At 33.3% G+C, this 14,695-nt stretch overlaps 1 protein-coding gene across 3 annotated transcripts in view; it reads right to left on the bottom strand.

The window, feature by feature from the left end:
• Positions 1 to 928: 928 nt before the first annotated feature.
• Cul2 (cullin 2) overlaps positions 929 to 14,695 on the bottom strand; it is a 103,967-nt gene continuing 90,200 nt past the window's right edge. For all 3 annotated transcript variants that reach the window (XM_076872824.1, XM_076872823.1, XM_076872822.1), the window contains exons 17-21: positions 13,132 to 13,198; positions 9,599 to 9,801; positions 8,692 to 8,793; positions 3,093 to 3,209; positions 929 to 1,559 (exon numbers count right to left, since the gene is read on the bottom strand). In XM_076872824.1, the coding sequence (XP_076728939.1) occupies positions 1,428 to 1,559; positions 3,093 to 3,209; positions 8,692 to 8,793; positions 9,599 to 9,801; positions 13,132 to 13,198 (621 nt within the window). In that variant the 3' untranslated portion in view covers positions 929 to 1,427. The remainder of the gene's footprint in view (positions 1,560 to 3,092; positions 3,210 to 8,691; positions 8,794 to 9,598; positions 9,802 to 13,131; positions 13,199 to 14,695) is intronic.

Here is a 14,695-nt window from a genome sequence, read left to right as displayed (position 1 = left end):
CTGTGCCACCATGACCAGATGATTTTTAAAACACTTAACACAAGTCAGTAAAAATATAATCAAATAAACCAATTGTAAAAGTCATTTTTCCAACAAGAGAAATTTAAATATATTAAAACCACATGTGAGGTGACTCTAAATAATTCCTGTTTATTTATAATAATATAATTATGGTTATTTTTTTTTAAAGACCTGCCTTATCTGTTAGCCATACAAACTGAAGTATTAAAAGTGAAATGATTTGTATGAGATATACTTTAAAATACTCCATCTTTAAAAAATTATATGTTGTGGGGGCCTGGGGCAGATAGAATTTAAATATAATAATATACCAAAGTATTTTAATATTCCCACTGATTTATAATAAAATAGAATTTCATGTCTCTATATAAGTGGTACCTGGTGTATCTGGTGTAATGTACCAAATAGATTTGTTTTTTAAAAAAGGTTATTTAGGTTATGCACTGTGAGGTAACGTGTGATTTACAGGAGTGGATATAGTATACCAGGTAGAGGGAAATGGAAGGAATAGAGTGTTATCAGAGGGTCTCCTACAACTCAGGGAAGGCAAAACTGGGATATTATTCTATATTAGAATTAGTGTGTTATAAAAACAGTAGTATGACAAATTTGAATGAAAGGCTCCATTTATACCAGGCTTGATGTCACTACATACTACTCATACATGTGTCTATGGTATAAGCACATCGCCAGAAGCTGCTGATGGAATTATGTCTTCCATATTCAAAATGTTCATATACAATGCAGGTCTAAATTCATAAAAATAAAGCATTTTTAAAATGCTGAATACAATAATTTTAGATATTTTTCATGGAGGAGTTAATGAAGATAAATTAAACCAATGAGATAAAAACACAAACCTGCATTAGCTGCTTACATGACTCATCAATATTTTTATATAGATATATATTGTTTTGGGGCCATCCTGATAACTCCAACCACATAAAAAAAGGCGTTCTATTTCTTTATTTTTTTTTTATTTGACAAGCAGCAATATCATGTTTGTCATTTTAATGTAGATACAATTATTATGTTATCTGTCATATTACAATATTTAAGTTTTTATTTTATGTCCTTTAAGATACATTAAAAAAAAAAAAAAAACACATCAACTGCAAACGTGAAGGGGAGAGAAAGCATGGTACCCAACCAAATTTCCACATTTCAGCAATACTTCACTCATTCTTTTAAAAGTTTTAAGAAATGTCATAATGACATGAGCTTGAAATATCTCTAGGCATTTTCTTTGACGCTCATGACGTGGCACTGGTGATGTTGTAAACAGCAGAAAAACAGGGGCTGCCAAATGACCAAATTATGGAGGCACAGGCCTGCTTTTTCCCACAGGAACACACCGAATGGTGATGGCAATGATCTTCTCACACCCACACTGGAGGAGAGCAACATCACGCGACGTAACTGTATTCATCTGCGGACGCTTGGCTGCGTTCAATGTATTGTTTGTCTATCAGAACTTCAATACATTTCTTAATCATGCTGATACTTGGATTAAACCTAGCTCTTGACTGGCTAATCACCTGTGTTAAGAGAGACATGGAAGTCAAACTACCCCGAATGAACCAGCTATCAATAAATATTTTTAAACAATTAGCAGTAAGCTTTCTCGAGTTTACTGAGGTTTCAGCAAACATTCGTAAATTAGATTATATTAACCAATATTATATTCAGCTTATATTAATTAAGCTGAATAAAATCATTCAAAATAGAATTGATAGGGCAAATAAGTAAGTTGCATGAACAATATTAAATTCTATTTATTTTTTTTGTGGTACTAGAGATTAAACCCAGGAGTGCTCTACCATTGAGCTATATACCCAGCCCTTTTAATTTTTTTTTTTTTTAATTTTGAGACGAGGCTGGCCCTGAACTTACAATCCTGTTGCCTCAGTCTCTGGAGTAGCTGGGATTACAGGCATCTACCACCACACATGCTCCATATTAAATTTTTTAAGCAAAGCAAGGCAGTGCACAGGGAAAGAATAATCAGATCTATCAGTTTTGACATGCCAGTTGAAAAGAATTTTTATTCAAAGTAAGGGAAAAAATTGTAATGCTTTCATTGTAAAAGAATTATGGTATAAAACAAAACAAAATTTAATAATGTTTATGCATAATTAAATGAAACCATAAACTAAGTAATCTATCTAAACACTCATACACTTCCCCTCACTTTCATTTAACTCCATTTTCTGTTTTCTGCTCAAAACATCACTTTATCTAGAAAGCTTTCCCCAACATCCCCTATATCAGGACTTCTTTTTCTTTTTTTATTTTTTGATACTGGGGATTGAACCCAGGGGTGCTCAAAACTACTTCTGTTTTGAGACAGGGTCTCACTAAGTTACTTAGAGTCTTGCTAAATTGCTGAGGCTGGTCTTGAACTTATGATCCTCCTGCCTCAGCTCCTGAGTTGCTGGAATTACAGGTGTGCGCCACCATGATAACTCCAGCAACTGGAATTTCATGTCTCTATATAAGTGTTACCTAGTGTACCATTTATATAGAGACATGAATATATATATATATATATATATATATCTCAGAATCTCTATATACATACTTGTAGTTCTGTATGTCTTCCTTTCAGAGCATATAATATAGTTTTCCATTTACTTGCAAATTGTTTGTTAATAATGTATTTCTACTCCATTATGAATTCCATAAGTGCTGCCACATCTTAGCTGCTTGGCACTACATCCCCATTGTCTAGCTCAGCACTCCATCACATGGTAAAACACTGTTGTTTACATGAAATGAATGACTATTTGATGTATTCAACTTCCTTCAATAACTGTAAAGAAGTCTCAATAAACTGACAAGTCTGGATGTTCAAGTCTGAATTTCAATCTCCAAATTCAAGCCAAAGCAAATCCAAATTTAACACCAAAATTTTAGGAAAGTACTATTCTCATTAAATAATGCAATATCTCTTTGAGGATCTATGCTATTTGGAGATTATGTCTGTATCATGTTTAAGAAGAAACAAGAGTTAATCTGTACATTGATAATATCCTCTACCTAAGAAGTCTTGAGGACTTTTCCCTTCTTACCTCTTGAATAAGCGCATTGTGCCGAAGCACTTTTCGTGCTTTCATGATACGAACTATAGCAGCTTGAAGATACATTTTCCGGTCCTCATCCACAGCACTTCTAGTCTGCTCCATTTCCTGTTTCAAAGAAGGAAAAATTAGCAAGTGAGCCACTATCATTGAACTTGTTTTTAATTCATTTTATCAGTAAGTTAAAAGAATTTTCAATCAATAATGAGTAACAAATTACAGATATCCTATGCCCAATATCACATAACCAATGCTAAAACATTTATTCTGGGTTATACATATCGCGTTTGAAGGTTATTTAAAAAAATTACATTATTAAAAACTATAATGGTAATGTCAACAAGCAATAAACTAGGACTTAACTGACAAAGAATAATAATTTTTCAAGAATGTTGTCCTAGCAACGATTACAGACTCTGTATCACAATGCAGATGGAGTTGTAGCAAATGCAATAATTAGCTCCCAGTGCACATGGATCAAGTTTCAAGGGAAAGAGTTATGTAGGGTTCTGTTTGGCTCAAGGACAGTCATGAAGGATAGGCCAGAGAGAAGCTATCTTTGTGGAGCTCACAGAAACAGAAGCAGCAAGACATGGCATCCTCATTATAGCCTTTTAAAGATAAAATATAATCCATGAATCATAGGCAATCATTCATTAGCCTTCAAGAAAACAGGATCATGAACACTTTGAGGTTCAAAGTTCATGGCCATTAATTAACATGTGTCTCCACCATGGGAATGTAAGTTTTCTGTAAAGGGCCTGATATCTTATAGACCTTCATATCCTATTCTGAGTCCAAAGCTTGAAAATAAGAGACAATCAGGAGAATAAGTGTTATGAACAGTTTATCCCAGACGAAAGCAACAGTCAATGCTGAGTTTTAAAAAAAATCATGAGCTACTCACAATGGTTCATCCAGGAATCTGGACACCACACTAGACCTACTCAATCACAATTTGCATTTTAACAAGATCCTCAGGTGGTTCCCATTGTGCATCAAAGTTTGAGCAGCATTTTCTACCTGACACTTATCTTTGAAAGAAATGAATTCCTCCAACCTCAGCAACTTAGTGAGACCTTATCTCAAAATTTAAAAAAAAAAGGGGGGGGGGCTGAGGATGTGGTTCAGTGGTTAATAAGCACACTTGGGTTCACTCCCACATATACCCTCCCCTACCAAAAAAAGTTGTACAACTTTTCCTTATTTAAAAATGAAAAGATACTGAGGCCCAAGATCCAGAGGAGAGGCCCGCCTGCCACACTGAGGCCCAAAATCCAGAGGACAGGCCCGCCCCATGCCTGGAAGATACACGGTTAGCCACCCAACACTGGGGTTCTTTATCCATCAAAGCATGGCTCCACAGCCCAACATCAGGGTACATATAGGCTTGAGACTGCCACTGCCATGAAACTGGGAAATCACTGCTTCTATCAAGGGACAACAATAAAGACATGGTAAGACATCACCAAGGTCCCTGTCGGCCTGGCTGCACCAGAGGTTTCACTACTAGGAGTCCTAACAGTTAACCCTGTTGCTGAGGTAACAGGGAGTCTTGCATGGGGTTGCCTATCTCTTGTTTCTCCTACTAACAGCCAACTTCTTATGATTACCCTTTCACTTCTCATATAATCTAATACCTCCATATTCTCACATCCTACCTCATAAACATCTCAGCCAACCCTACAGTCCCCTCTTCTATCATTAGAAACCGTAAACCATTATGCAAACCTATTGACTATAAGGTAGAAGAAAACCAAACTCATCATTTCTGTTTATAGTGACAAAACTGTAAATGGAAAAAATAGAAGCAAACTGGTATATGGCTGCATGTTGGATACATTGAATGCTGTAATATTGATCTCTCCCTTAAAAGTGAGGTATTGGTAACCTATAGGGACACTATAAGACAATAGGGCAGAAGCTGAAATAACTTGGATCTACACTGCAAGAGAGGAAGACTAATAGACATCATGAAAAAACAATGGAGGAAAGTGCCCCAAACAAACCAAGAATCCATAGACAGCGAAGTGGGTGAAATGTCAGAGAAGAAGTTCAGAACATACATAACTAAAATGATCTGGGAATTAAAGAATGACCTAAGTGAGCAGATACAGGCAAAAATCTTTCACACCAAAAAAGAGATAATAAAGCAAATACAGGTTGCAAGAGATTACTTGAAGAAAGAGAGATACTGAAACAAACAAACAAACAGAAATCCTTGAAATGAAAGAAACAATAAACCAATTTAAAAACTCAATAGATAGCATCACCAACAGACTAAATCACTTGGAAGTCAGGACCTCAGACAATGAAGACAAAATATACAATCTTGAAAATAAAGTTGACCTCACAGTGAAAATGGTAAAAAACCATGAACAGAATACTCAAGAATTATGGGATACCATCAAAAGACCAAATTTAAGATTTATTGGGATAGAGAAAGGTTCAGGGATTCAAACCAAAGGAATGCACAATCTCTTCAATGAAATAATAGCAGAAAATTTCCCAAGCATGAATAATGAACTGGAAAATCAAATACAAGAGGTCTATAGGATATCAAATCTACAAAATTACAACAGATCTACATCAAGACACATTATAATGAAAATGCCTAGCATATAGAATAGGGATAGAATTTTAAAGGCTGCAAGAGGAAAAAAAATCAGATTACCTATAAGGGAAGACCAATTTGGATCTCAGCAGATTTTTCAACCTAGACTCTCAAAGCTAGGAGATCCTAGAACAACATATATCAAGCTCTAAAAGATAATGGGTGCCAACCAAGAATCTTATATCCAGCAAAATTAAGCATCAAATTTGACGAGGAAATAAAAATCTTCCATGACAAACAAAATCTAAAAGAATTTACAGCAAGAAAGCCTGCACTATAGAACATTCTTGGCAAAATATTCCATGAGGAGAAATAAAAAACAACAATGAAATCTGCAAAGGGAAAAACTACAATAAAGGAAAAGCCAACCAAAGGAGAAACCAGGTCAAGCTAAATATCAAAAATGACCAGTAATACAATTCCTGTCTCTTTCAACCCTTTGGGGTAAGTTTTTAACTACAAATATCATCTAATTTTTCAGGTTTTTGTTTATTTTGTACTTTTTGTTTTCCATTTCTCTTCACAAAGTTACACAAATAATTTCTTTAAAAGTTTTAGCATTTTATACATTATATTTTAATATATAATTAATCTGATATGTGTATATACATTGCCTGTGACACGAGATGAGGTATATTTTTACTCTCTTATAATTAAAAATCCATTACTCAAGATTCAAGAAGAAAAAGAACCAGAGTAAAAATTGTTTTATTGTATTAAAGGTAAGGGCCAGGTTGAGGGAAACTAACAAATTAGGAGGTGAAAGAAGAGACAGCCATTATAAAAAACTTGTAGGAGAAGGCGACCTAACTGAAGTTATTCCCACCAAAAGCATGTAGAAACCAACTCAAAGTCTAATTAGAGTCTTAAAGGAAGGAATAAAACACCTCGCTCTGCTTTTGTATATTCTAAGTTCATCTATTAGTATCCCTTTCTGATGGAAACCAACAAGAAACCACATAACAAAGGAACTTATCATTCAATCTATAGCACACGTCTCACCAAAAGGTGAAAGATGAAGAAAGGAGCCGATTGGTTACATGAGGCTACTGAGTATGTGAAATGTGTCTAGTCTGAATTGAGGTGTGCTATGTGTTAAATAGACATTAGACTCCAAAGAATTACTAGGACAGAGAAAATGAATATGAAATATCTTACTAACAATTATTTTCTTTGCAAATTATGTTGGCAACCCATTGGTTTAAATGAAAATATATTAAAATTAATTTCTCTATTTGTTTTTTTAAAAAAAGAAGTAAAGGAGAACAAGGTAACATATTCTGTATCTTCACTATAGTACTATATATATCCATATTTGTATGTGGTCATTTTTTATATTTGTGTTATCAAAATTCACATAACTATTAAATTAAATAGGGAAAATTGTACCATATATAAATTATATCTCAACAAACATGACTTTTTAAAAAAATCTAGTTCATGAAGTGTTTTAACAGTATTAGGCACATGCTAACCACCTCATAAATAATGGCTATTATTATGATTCATTAAAATAACCAGTATCAAGCTGTTTCATAGTGGAGTAGGGAAAGAGAGCATGGGAGGAACAGATGAATTCTACATAGGGAAAAGCGGTGGGAGTGGAAGGGGGGCACATAGGGTTAGATATGATGGTGGAATGTGATGGACATCATTATCGAAAGTACATGTATAAAGACACGAATGGTGTGAATACAGTTTGTATACAACCAGAGATATGAAAAATTGGGCTCTACATATGTAATATGAATTTAAATACATTCCACTGTTATATCTAACAAATCAGAATTTAAAATTTTTTTAAATAATAAAAATAAAAAATATGAAATTATCCTACTTCCTAAGGTAGATTTTTTTTTTTGTTTTTTTAAGAATGCAAAGTAAAACTACACTTTTGGGGGGATGGAACCCAGGAACTCCCATAAGCTAGGAAAGTGCTCTACTATTGTGCTACATCCCTAGTACAAGCTATACATTTTATTTTATGTTTTTAAAAATATTTTGTTTTACTTGTAGTTGGACACAATACCTTCATTTTATTTTTATGTGGTGCTGAGTATTGAACCCAGCACCCTGCATATGCTAGGTGAGTGATTAGCTGCTGAGCCACAATCCCAGTCCAAGCTATACATTTTAATGTGGTTTAAGGCATATATGACTAAACAAAAACTTTTCCCTGGAGCAACCCAATAGTACTACCTTTTTTTGTTGTTGTTTTGGTACCAGGGATTGAACCAACAATACTTAACCACTGAGCCACATTCCCAGCCCTTTTAATATTTTAATTAGAGACAGGGGTCTTGCTAAGTTGCTCAGTACCTCGATAAATTACCAAGAATAGCTTTGAGCTCACAATCCTCCTGTCTCAGCCCCCCGAGATAACCATTACTACTTTTTAAAAATGAAAAATGCCAACAGAGTTCTGTTAGATTGTAGGTTCATAAATGTAAAGAACAAAGAATAAACCAGAAAAGATGTATCATATATTTTTTTAATATTTATTTTTCAGTTTTTGATGGACACCACATCTTTATTTTATGTGGTGCTGAGGATCGAACCCAGCACCCCGCACATGCCAGGCGAGCACATTACCGCTTGAGCCACATCCCCAGCCCATGTATCATATTATTGATTTTGAGATACAAAGTTTTGTTTGATCTCAGGGTCAACTGAACTTGTTAAATCCAAGGCTTAGAACTTAGATTATAGGCACCAGCCTATAATCCCAGTGACTTGGGAGTCTAAGACAGAAGGATTGAGAGTTCAAAGCCAGCCTCAGCAACTTAGCAAAGTACTAGGGAACTCAGTGAGACCCTGTCTCAAAACAAGCAAACAACAACAACAAAAAAGGGCTGGGGATGTGGTTAAATACTCCTGGGTCCAATCCCTGGTATTAAAAAAAAGAAAAGAAAAGAAAAGAAAAAAAACCCACAATGCGCTATCATTAAAAACAATATGCCATTAAAAATCACTTACCTGTGGTGTATCTTTCTGCATTGATGTAGTAATTTTAAATTTTGTTCTTTTACTGCTGAAGTTCATATTTAATGAAAATGAAGATTCTGCATCGATGTCTTCCTACATTTAAAGATATATTTATTAAAAAAAAGTTTACTGCAAGTAACATGAAATTAATAATGATCAAGCATGAAGAACTAAACTCAATTTATTATTGAATTTATTAAGAGAAAAATAATTGTTAAATAAGCAAAAAGCAATTCTATTTTAATTTTACATTTTTCAGAATTTGTTTTTTAAACCATTTAAGCATCTATGATATCCATAGCAACAACAATAAAGACTTGTTACTAGAAAAGTCATAAAAAATTAGAAGTATATGATTTTCTTGTTATTATTATAAGGGATATAAAAACAATATGGTGATTAACTGAGTCCTGACATTAAGATACATGAGAACACCTGGGACAGAATCACACTAGTTAAGGCTATATATAACATAGATATCAATAGGCTGTCATTTCCGATTCAAAACCATGAAATTAAATTAACTGAACACATAGTGGGGGAAGGAGAACCAGAAGGAGTTATAACCATCTACAGTTTAAAAACTGTATACTATAGGATTCAATTAGAATCCTGTAGATGGCAATTCTTTTACAATTTTTCAGTAACATTACAGTACAGAACATTATAGTACAGGACAAATAAATCAGAAAACAGACCTAGGCACCAGCTTACATAGCATTCTCTTGACTCCTAAGTTCACAACCATATTGGGCTTGCAGGAATGTAGCTGGTTCAAGTGCTTTTCAGAGAACAAAGATCACTGACAATTATAGTCTTACTTTAAGCAGCATCAATATTCACACATTTTTATGGGATCTTTGCAGTTTTTAAAGTTTTGGGGAACATTACCACATACCTTTTCTGAATCATGGTTAATCATTTTTACATCAAGTAATGATTTGATTGTTTTTGTCAGTTCCTTTTCATTCATCTGAGTGCTGTCTTGAAGCTCTTTATAGCTGACAGTTTCACTGTTGTTAAAGGCAAGAAGAACTGCCATTTGGTATGTTGTAACCATGGCTACATATGGTTTGCCCAAATAGTTCATTTTAACTTCACCTATAATCAAGACAAAAATTGATAAACTAATCATTTAAAGAAACATTCAGAATTATCTGAGTAATAATTGTTTATTTCAGGTATTTTCCCCCTGCAACAGAGAACCAAGGACTTCTTAAATTATTTTAAAGTCATTCCAGCTAACAATGCAGTCGTTTTGCTTTGTTTGCAGGGAATGGAGGTATTACTAGTTTTGCATATATAATATAAATTACAATTAAGATATCATAACTTTACCCATGGGTTTGAACAATGAGGCAGCAGCATATTAGCACATGGAAAATCTTGTAACAAAGAGTATCAAAACATGTATGTGCTCTGTAACATGTAAAAAATATGGAAAGATAACATGCAAAAGAACTTCCTAAAGCATAAAGTCATGGTTTAGTGACTACACATACAGCAATGAATTATAAAATAAACCAGCATGAGCTTTGACTTTAAAGCTCTTCATTTTAAGTTAAACTATATTTTACATTAATTACTCCAGAGGCTGCATTCCATGCTCAGAGATAATTAGTAACTCTGATCAAGACTTTGGAATTATGACATTTGCAACTACTATAATGCTAAGTGAAATTAGCCAAACTCAGAAATTCAAAGGTCAAATGCTTTCTTTCATATATTATAAATAAAGTAAAATACAGGAAAGGGGGAGGGAAGGATAAGAACCCATCAAATACAAAAATTAACAGACAAACGAAAAGAAGTCTACATAGGAATAGAGGATGGAGAATGGGGGGATATGGGATGGGAGGGAAAGAAGAGTGATCATGAACTGAAATCAATTTTCATGCATGTATGAATTTTTTGGGATGAACCCAACTATTGTGTATTAACTATGAAGCTCTAATAATAAAAATAATAATTTAAAAAATGAAGTTGTAGAGATCTATTATATACCATGGGATCTACAGTTAATAATGGTGTATGGTCTACTTGAAAACTGTTATTATATCTTAAATGTTCTCACCACATACAAAAATGTAAACATGTAAGGTGACAAATATTTTCATTAGCTTAATTTAATGACTTCACCAAATAACATATACATTAGAACATCACATTGTATACTACAATTAAATAAAATTTTTGTCAATTATATCTTAATAAAACTGGGAAGGAAACAAACCCCAACTTTTTCTAGTGGTTTCAATGATAGGTGATAGGTGTTTTCAGTACCAATGATTCAAAACAAGAAATGGACTTAAGAGTTATTCTCTCTTTGCAAAAGGAAGAAGCTATTTAGGTTCTCTTGTGTATTTAAATATTTTTAAGAACTCTTTTTTTTTTAAACATTTTTTAGTTATCAATGGACTTTTATTTTATTTATATGCAGTGCTAAGAATTGAACCCAGTGCCTCACACATGCTATACAAGCACTCTACCACTGAGCCACAACCCGAGGCCATCTTGTTTATTTTTTGCAGTGCAAGGATTTTGTGCATGCTTAGGCAAGCATATTACCACTGAGCTATATCCCCAGACCTGGAAGAAACTTTGGTTTCAATGAAAGCATATGTACAAAACACTAAAACAAGATAAAACACATGAACAAACAAGCACTTCAAAATCTGGTTATCAAGCAGGGTACTGAGGCCACATGCCTAAGTAACCCAAGGGGCTTGGGAGGCTGAGGCAGGAGGATTCAGAGTTCAAAGTCAACCTCAGAAAATTGGCAATATCTTAAGCAACTTAGCAAGACCCTGTCTCTAAATAAAATATACAAAGGGATATGGATGTGGCTCAGTGTGTTTAAGCACCCCTGGGGTCAATCCCTGGTACAAAACAAAACAAAACAAAAAAATCCTGGTATCTTCTTGTGAAGTCAGCAGAGCTCAAAAACAGCAAAAAAAAAAAAAAAAAAAAAAAAAAAAAAATTGTTCTCTTCCCTATTTAAATGTTATTGATAACAATTTTCAGGTCAAATTTTAGTGGCTAAAACTACATACATAAACTCCTTGTTTCTTTCTCTATAGAACTCTGCTGAACAGCAAAACTTGAATCCCTCAATAAAACTATCTTAAGAGACAGAGTGATAAATGGTGAGGCATGTGAATGACCAGAAGAGATTCAATTCCACAAGACAAATATTCAGGGGACATAAAAGCAAACAAAATTCAGTTACATTAAAATATATTAGTTTTATTAGAAAACAAAATCTATAACAGTAAACAGTAAAATTTTTCTTTAAAATTAATTATATTTACTAAATGAGAATAAAAAAAATTCAAAATACGTAAAATAGTCAACTATCACATGACCACTTATGAAGAAACATCAAGAAACAGCTTTTTATTTCAGCATACTAAAAAATTAGAATGTTCAATTTGTTCAATAAACTTGTGTAGATAATGCTATATGTGTTACTAACATAATGAGTTATCATATATCAAGGTATAAATTAGTCAAACAAATGATAAGTTACATGGTAACTTAGATGCAATCTCTCTTAGGCAAGAGGAGAAAAGGTTTTCTAATGAAGATTATGGCAGATGATCAGATTTCCTCGCACCATTTCTTAAGAGATTAACATATTTCCCGTTTTCATATAGAGGGAAAGTTAAGTAATTGCACTTTTCAAAGCATAGTTTGTCAAAAAGAAATTTTGAATGTTTGCTTTGGCTAAATCTTTAGGCAACTTAGCACAACTGCACAAAATGCTCAATCATAGAGATATTAATACTACCATAAATAAGCCGGCCCTTATTGTTCCAGAAAGAAGCAAAGGAAATTATTAAATAGTGAATAAAGTTTTCTTACACTGGAATCTATTGAAAATTAATTGAGATTTATTCAAAAAAACATTTTTTTACTGCAGTCCATTACAGTGTAATGAGTAAATAGCTAGATATCCTTATGGTGCTATAATAGTTACTGAAATTTCTAAGGATCCTGGTATACTAAGAAAATAGGTTTCTTAAGAGTATCTGTCTGACCCATCAAGTCTATGTTTCTAAATAAAATTTCCAACGCCTACAAAAAGTGGTTGGCTATAGAAATGTAATAAGTTCTTTAAAAGCAGCAACATTATAAATAGCATAGTTATGAAAAACTATTAAAAAGTGTTGTACTTCTGCAGGCACTGTAGCTCAGTGGTAGAGCACTTGTTTATGATGCTCAAGATCCTGGGTTCTATTCCCAGCACTACTAAAAAGGGAAAATACTATACTGAAACTTCATTATTAGTTGCTTGTATGGTAACTAGAAAGGCAGATGGAGAAGGAATGGTTAAAAAACCATAATTTGGCTATAGGAAATCTCTTTCTAAATTAACACAATTATATAAGATAAATTTCATTAAACTAATTATAATTAAATGCAGTTTACCTGTACAGAGATAATGTAACCATGTAAGTTTCCTTCCACTGAAATGCTGGCTATAAAATAATTCAAACTGTAAAGAAAAGAAAATCAAATTATTTTCAGCTACTATAGCTTGTCCTATACTTAGTTATCCCACACTAAAAAAGTTTTAAAAGTTCATGTTAGAAGACATTATAGCCCATATGATATACCTTGTCATTTTACAGATGACAAAACATATCTGTGCTGGTAAAAACGTTATCACAGAGTTTTTGTTTTGTTTTGTTTTTGAGGTATAACATTACAACAGGTTTAATAAAACCACTGTTCTTTGCAAAATAATTTTATATTAACACTTTGTGCCTGGGGTAGCAGCATCTTGCACTGTGACATTCCTATACATAATAAGTACTTTATCAAAGCATCAACATTAAAATCATAGTAGCCAAGCATAATCATGCATGTCTGTAGTCCCAGCTACTCCAGAGATGAGGCAGAAGGACTACTTGAGCCCAGGGGTTTGAGGCCACTCTAGGCAACATAGCAAGACTCTCCTTCCTTTAAAAAAAAAAAAAATGGGTGGGTGGAGCAGAATAACTTAGTCAATTGCCTGCACAAAGGTAAACAGCCAAACTGTAGGTTATTTTTCTTCTTGAATCATTTCTGCTGTACAGTAAATTGTTATTACTATCAGTAAAATGATACCAATCTACCCAAGCTCTTTTAATTGACAACCTTGTTCAGGTTTTTCTATTAAACCACATCATTTGCAAATTTTACTTCTGGTTTAAATTCAGAAATGACATAGTCAATGATTCATTATTTTCAAACAATATTAACTTAGACTTTATAAATTCTAATTACTGACCAAATGCACCATCACATACATTTCAGCATAAAAATGTCATAATTTTATTATTTCAGATTTGCCAAAAAAATATCCTTACTGATGTGGCAGACCAATTAAAATGTGTGGCTATGACGTATTATATATGATTTAACTTCTATATATAAACCCTAATCCAAAGAAAGTTTCAGGGAACTCTTCTTTGGATATTATTTTGTTGATATTATTGTGAATGAGTAAATTTTATATTCTGTCAATGTAGGTAAATCTTTTTTTTAAATATTTTTTTTGGTTGTTGATAGGCCTTTATTTTATTTATTTATATGTGGTGCTGAGAATTAAACTCAGTGCCTCACACATGCCAGGCAAGTGTGCTACCACTGAGCCACAGCCAAAGCCCCAATGTAGGTAAACCTTAAAACCTTCTTTCCAGGATTGAATGTGTAATTACTGGACATGAGTCCAAAAATACAAAGTTCATATCTTTTACAGGGGATGGGAATATGGCTCAGTGGTAGGGCATGTGCTTAGTATGCAAGAGGCCCAGGGTTCCAATCCCCAGTGCCAAAAATAGAAAAGAAAAACAAAAAAGAGCTAGTACATAATATATAGTAGGAAAATAATACTGAAATATGAGAAGATAAAAAGTTGATTTCTTTATAATAAAAAAATACACAACTGTAGCCAAGTCAAAGTTGAGAACTGTACATACATGGTCAGCATTAAGTGCCATATGTAACA

This window comes from Callospermophilus lateralis, chromosome 13, assembly GCF_048772815.1.
Source record: "Callospermophilus lateralis isolate mCalLat2 chromosome 13, mCalLat2.hap1, whole genome shotgun sequence".
Taxonomy (NCBI): domain Eukaryota; kingdom Metazoa; phylum Chordata; class Mammalia; order Rodentia; family Sciuridae; genus Callospermophilus; species Callospermophilus lateralis.
Note: the sequence above shows the minus strand (reverse complement) of the source record. Positions and strands in the feature narration are given on the sequence as shown.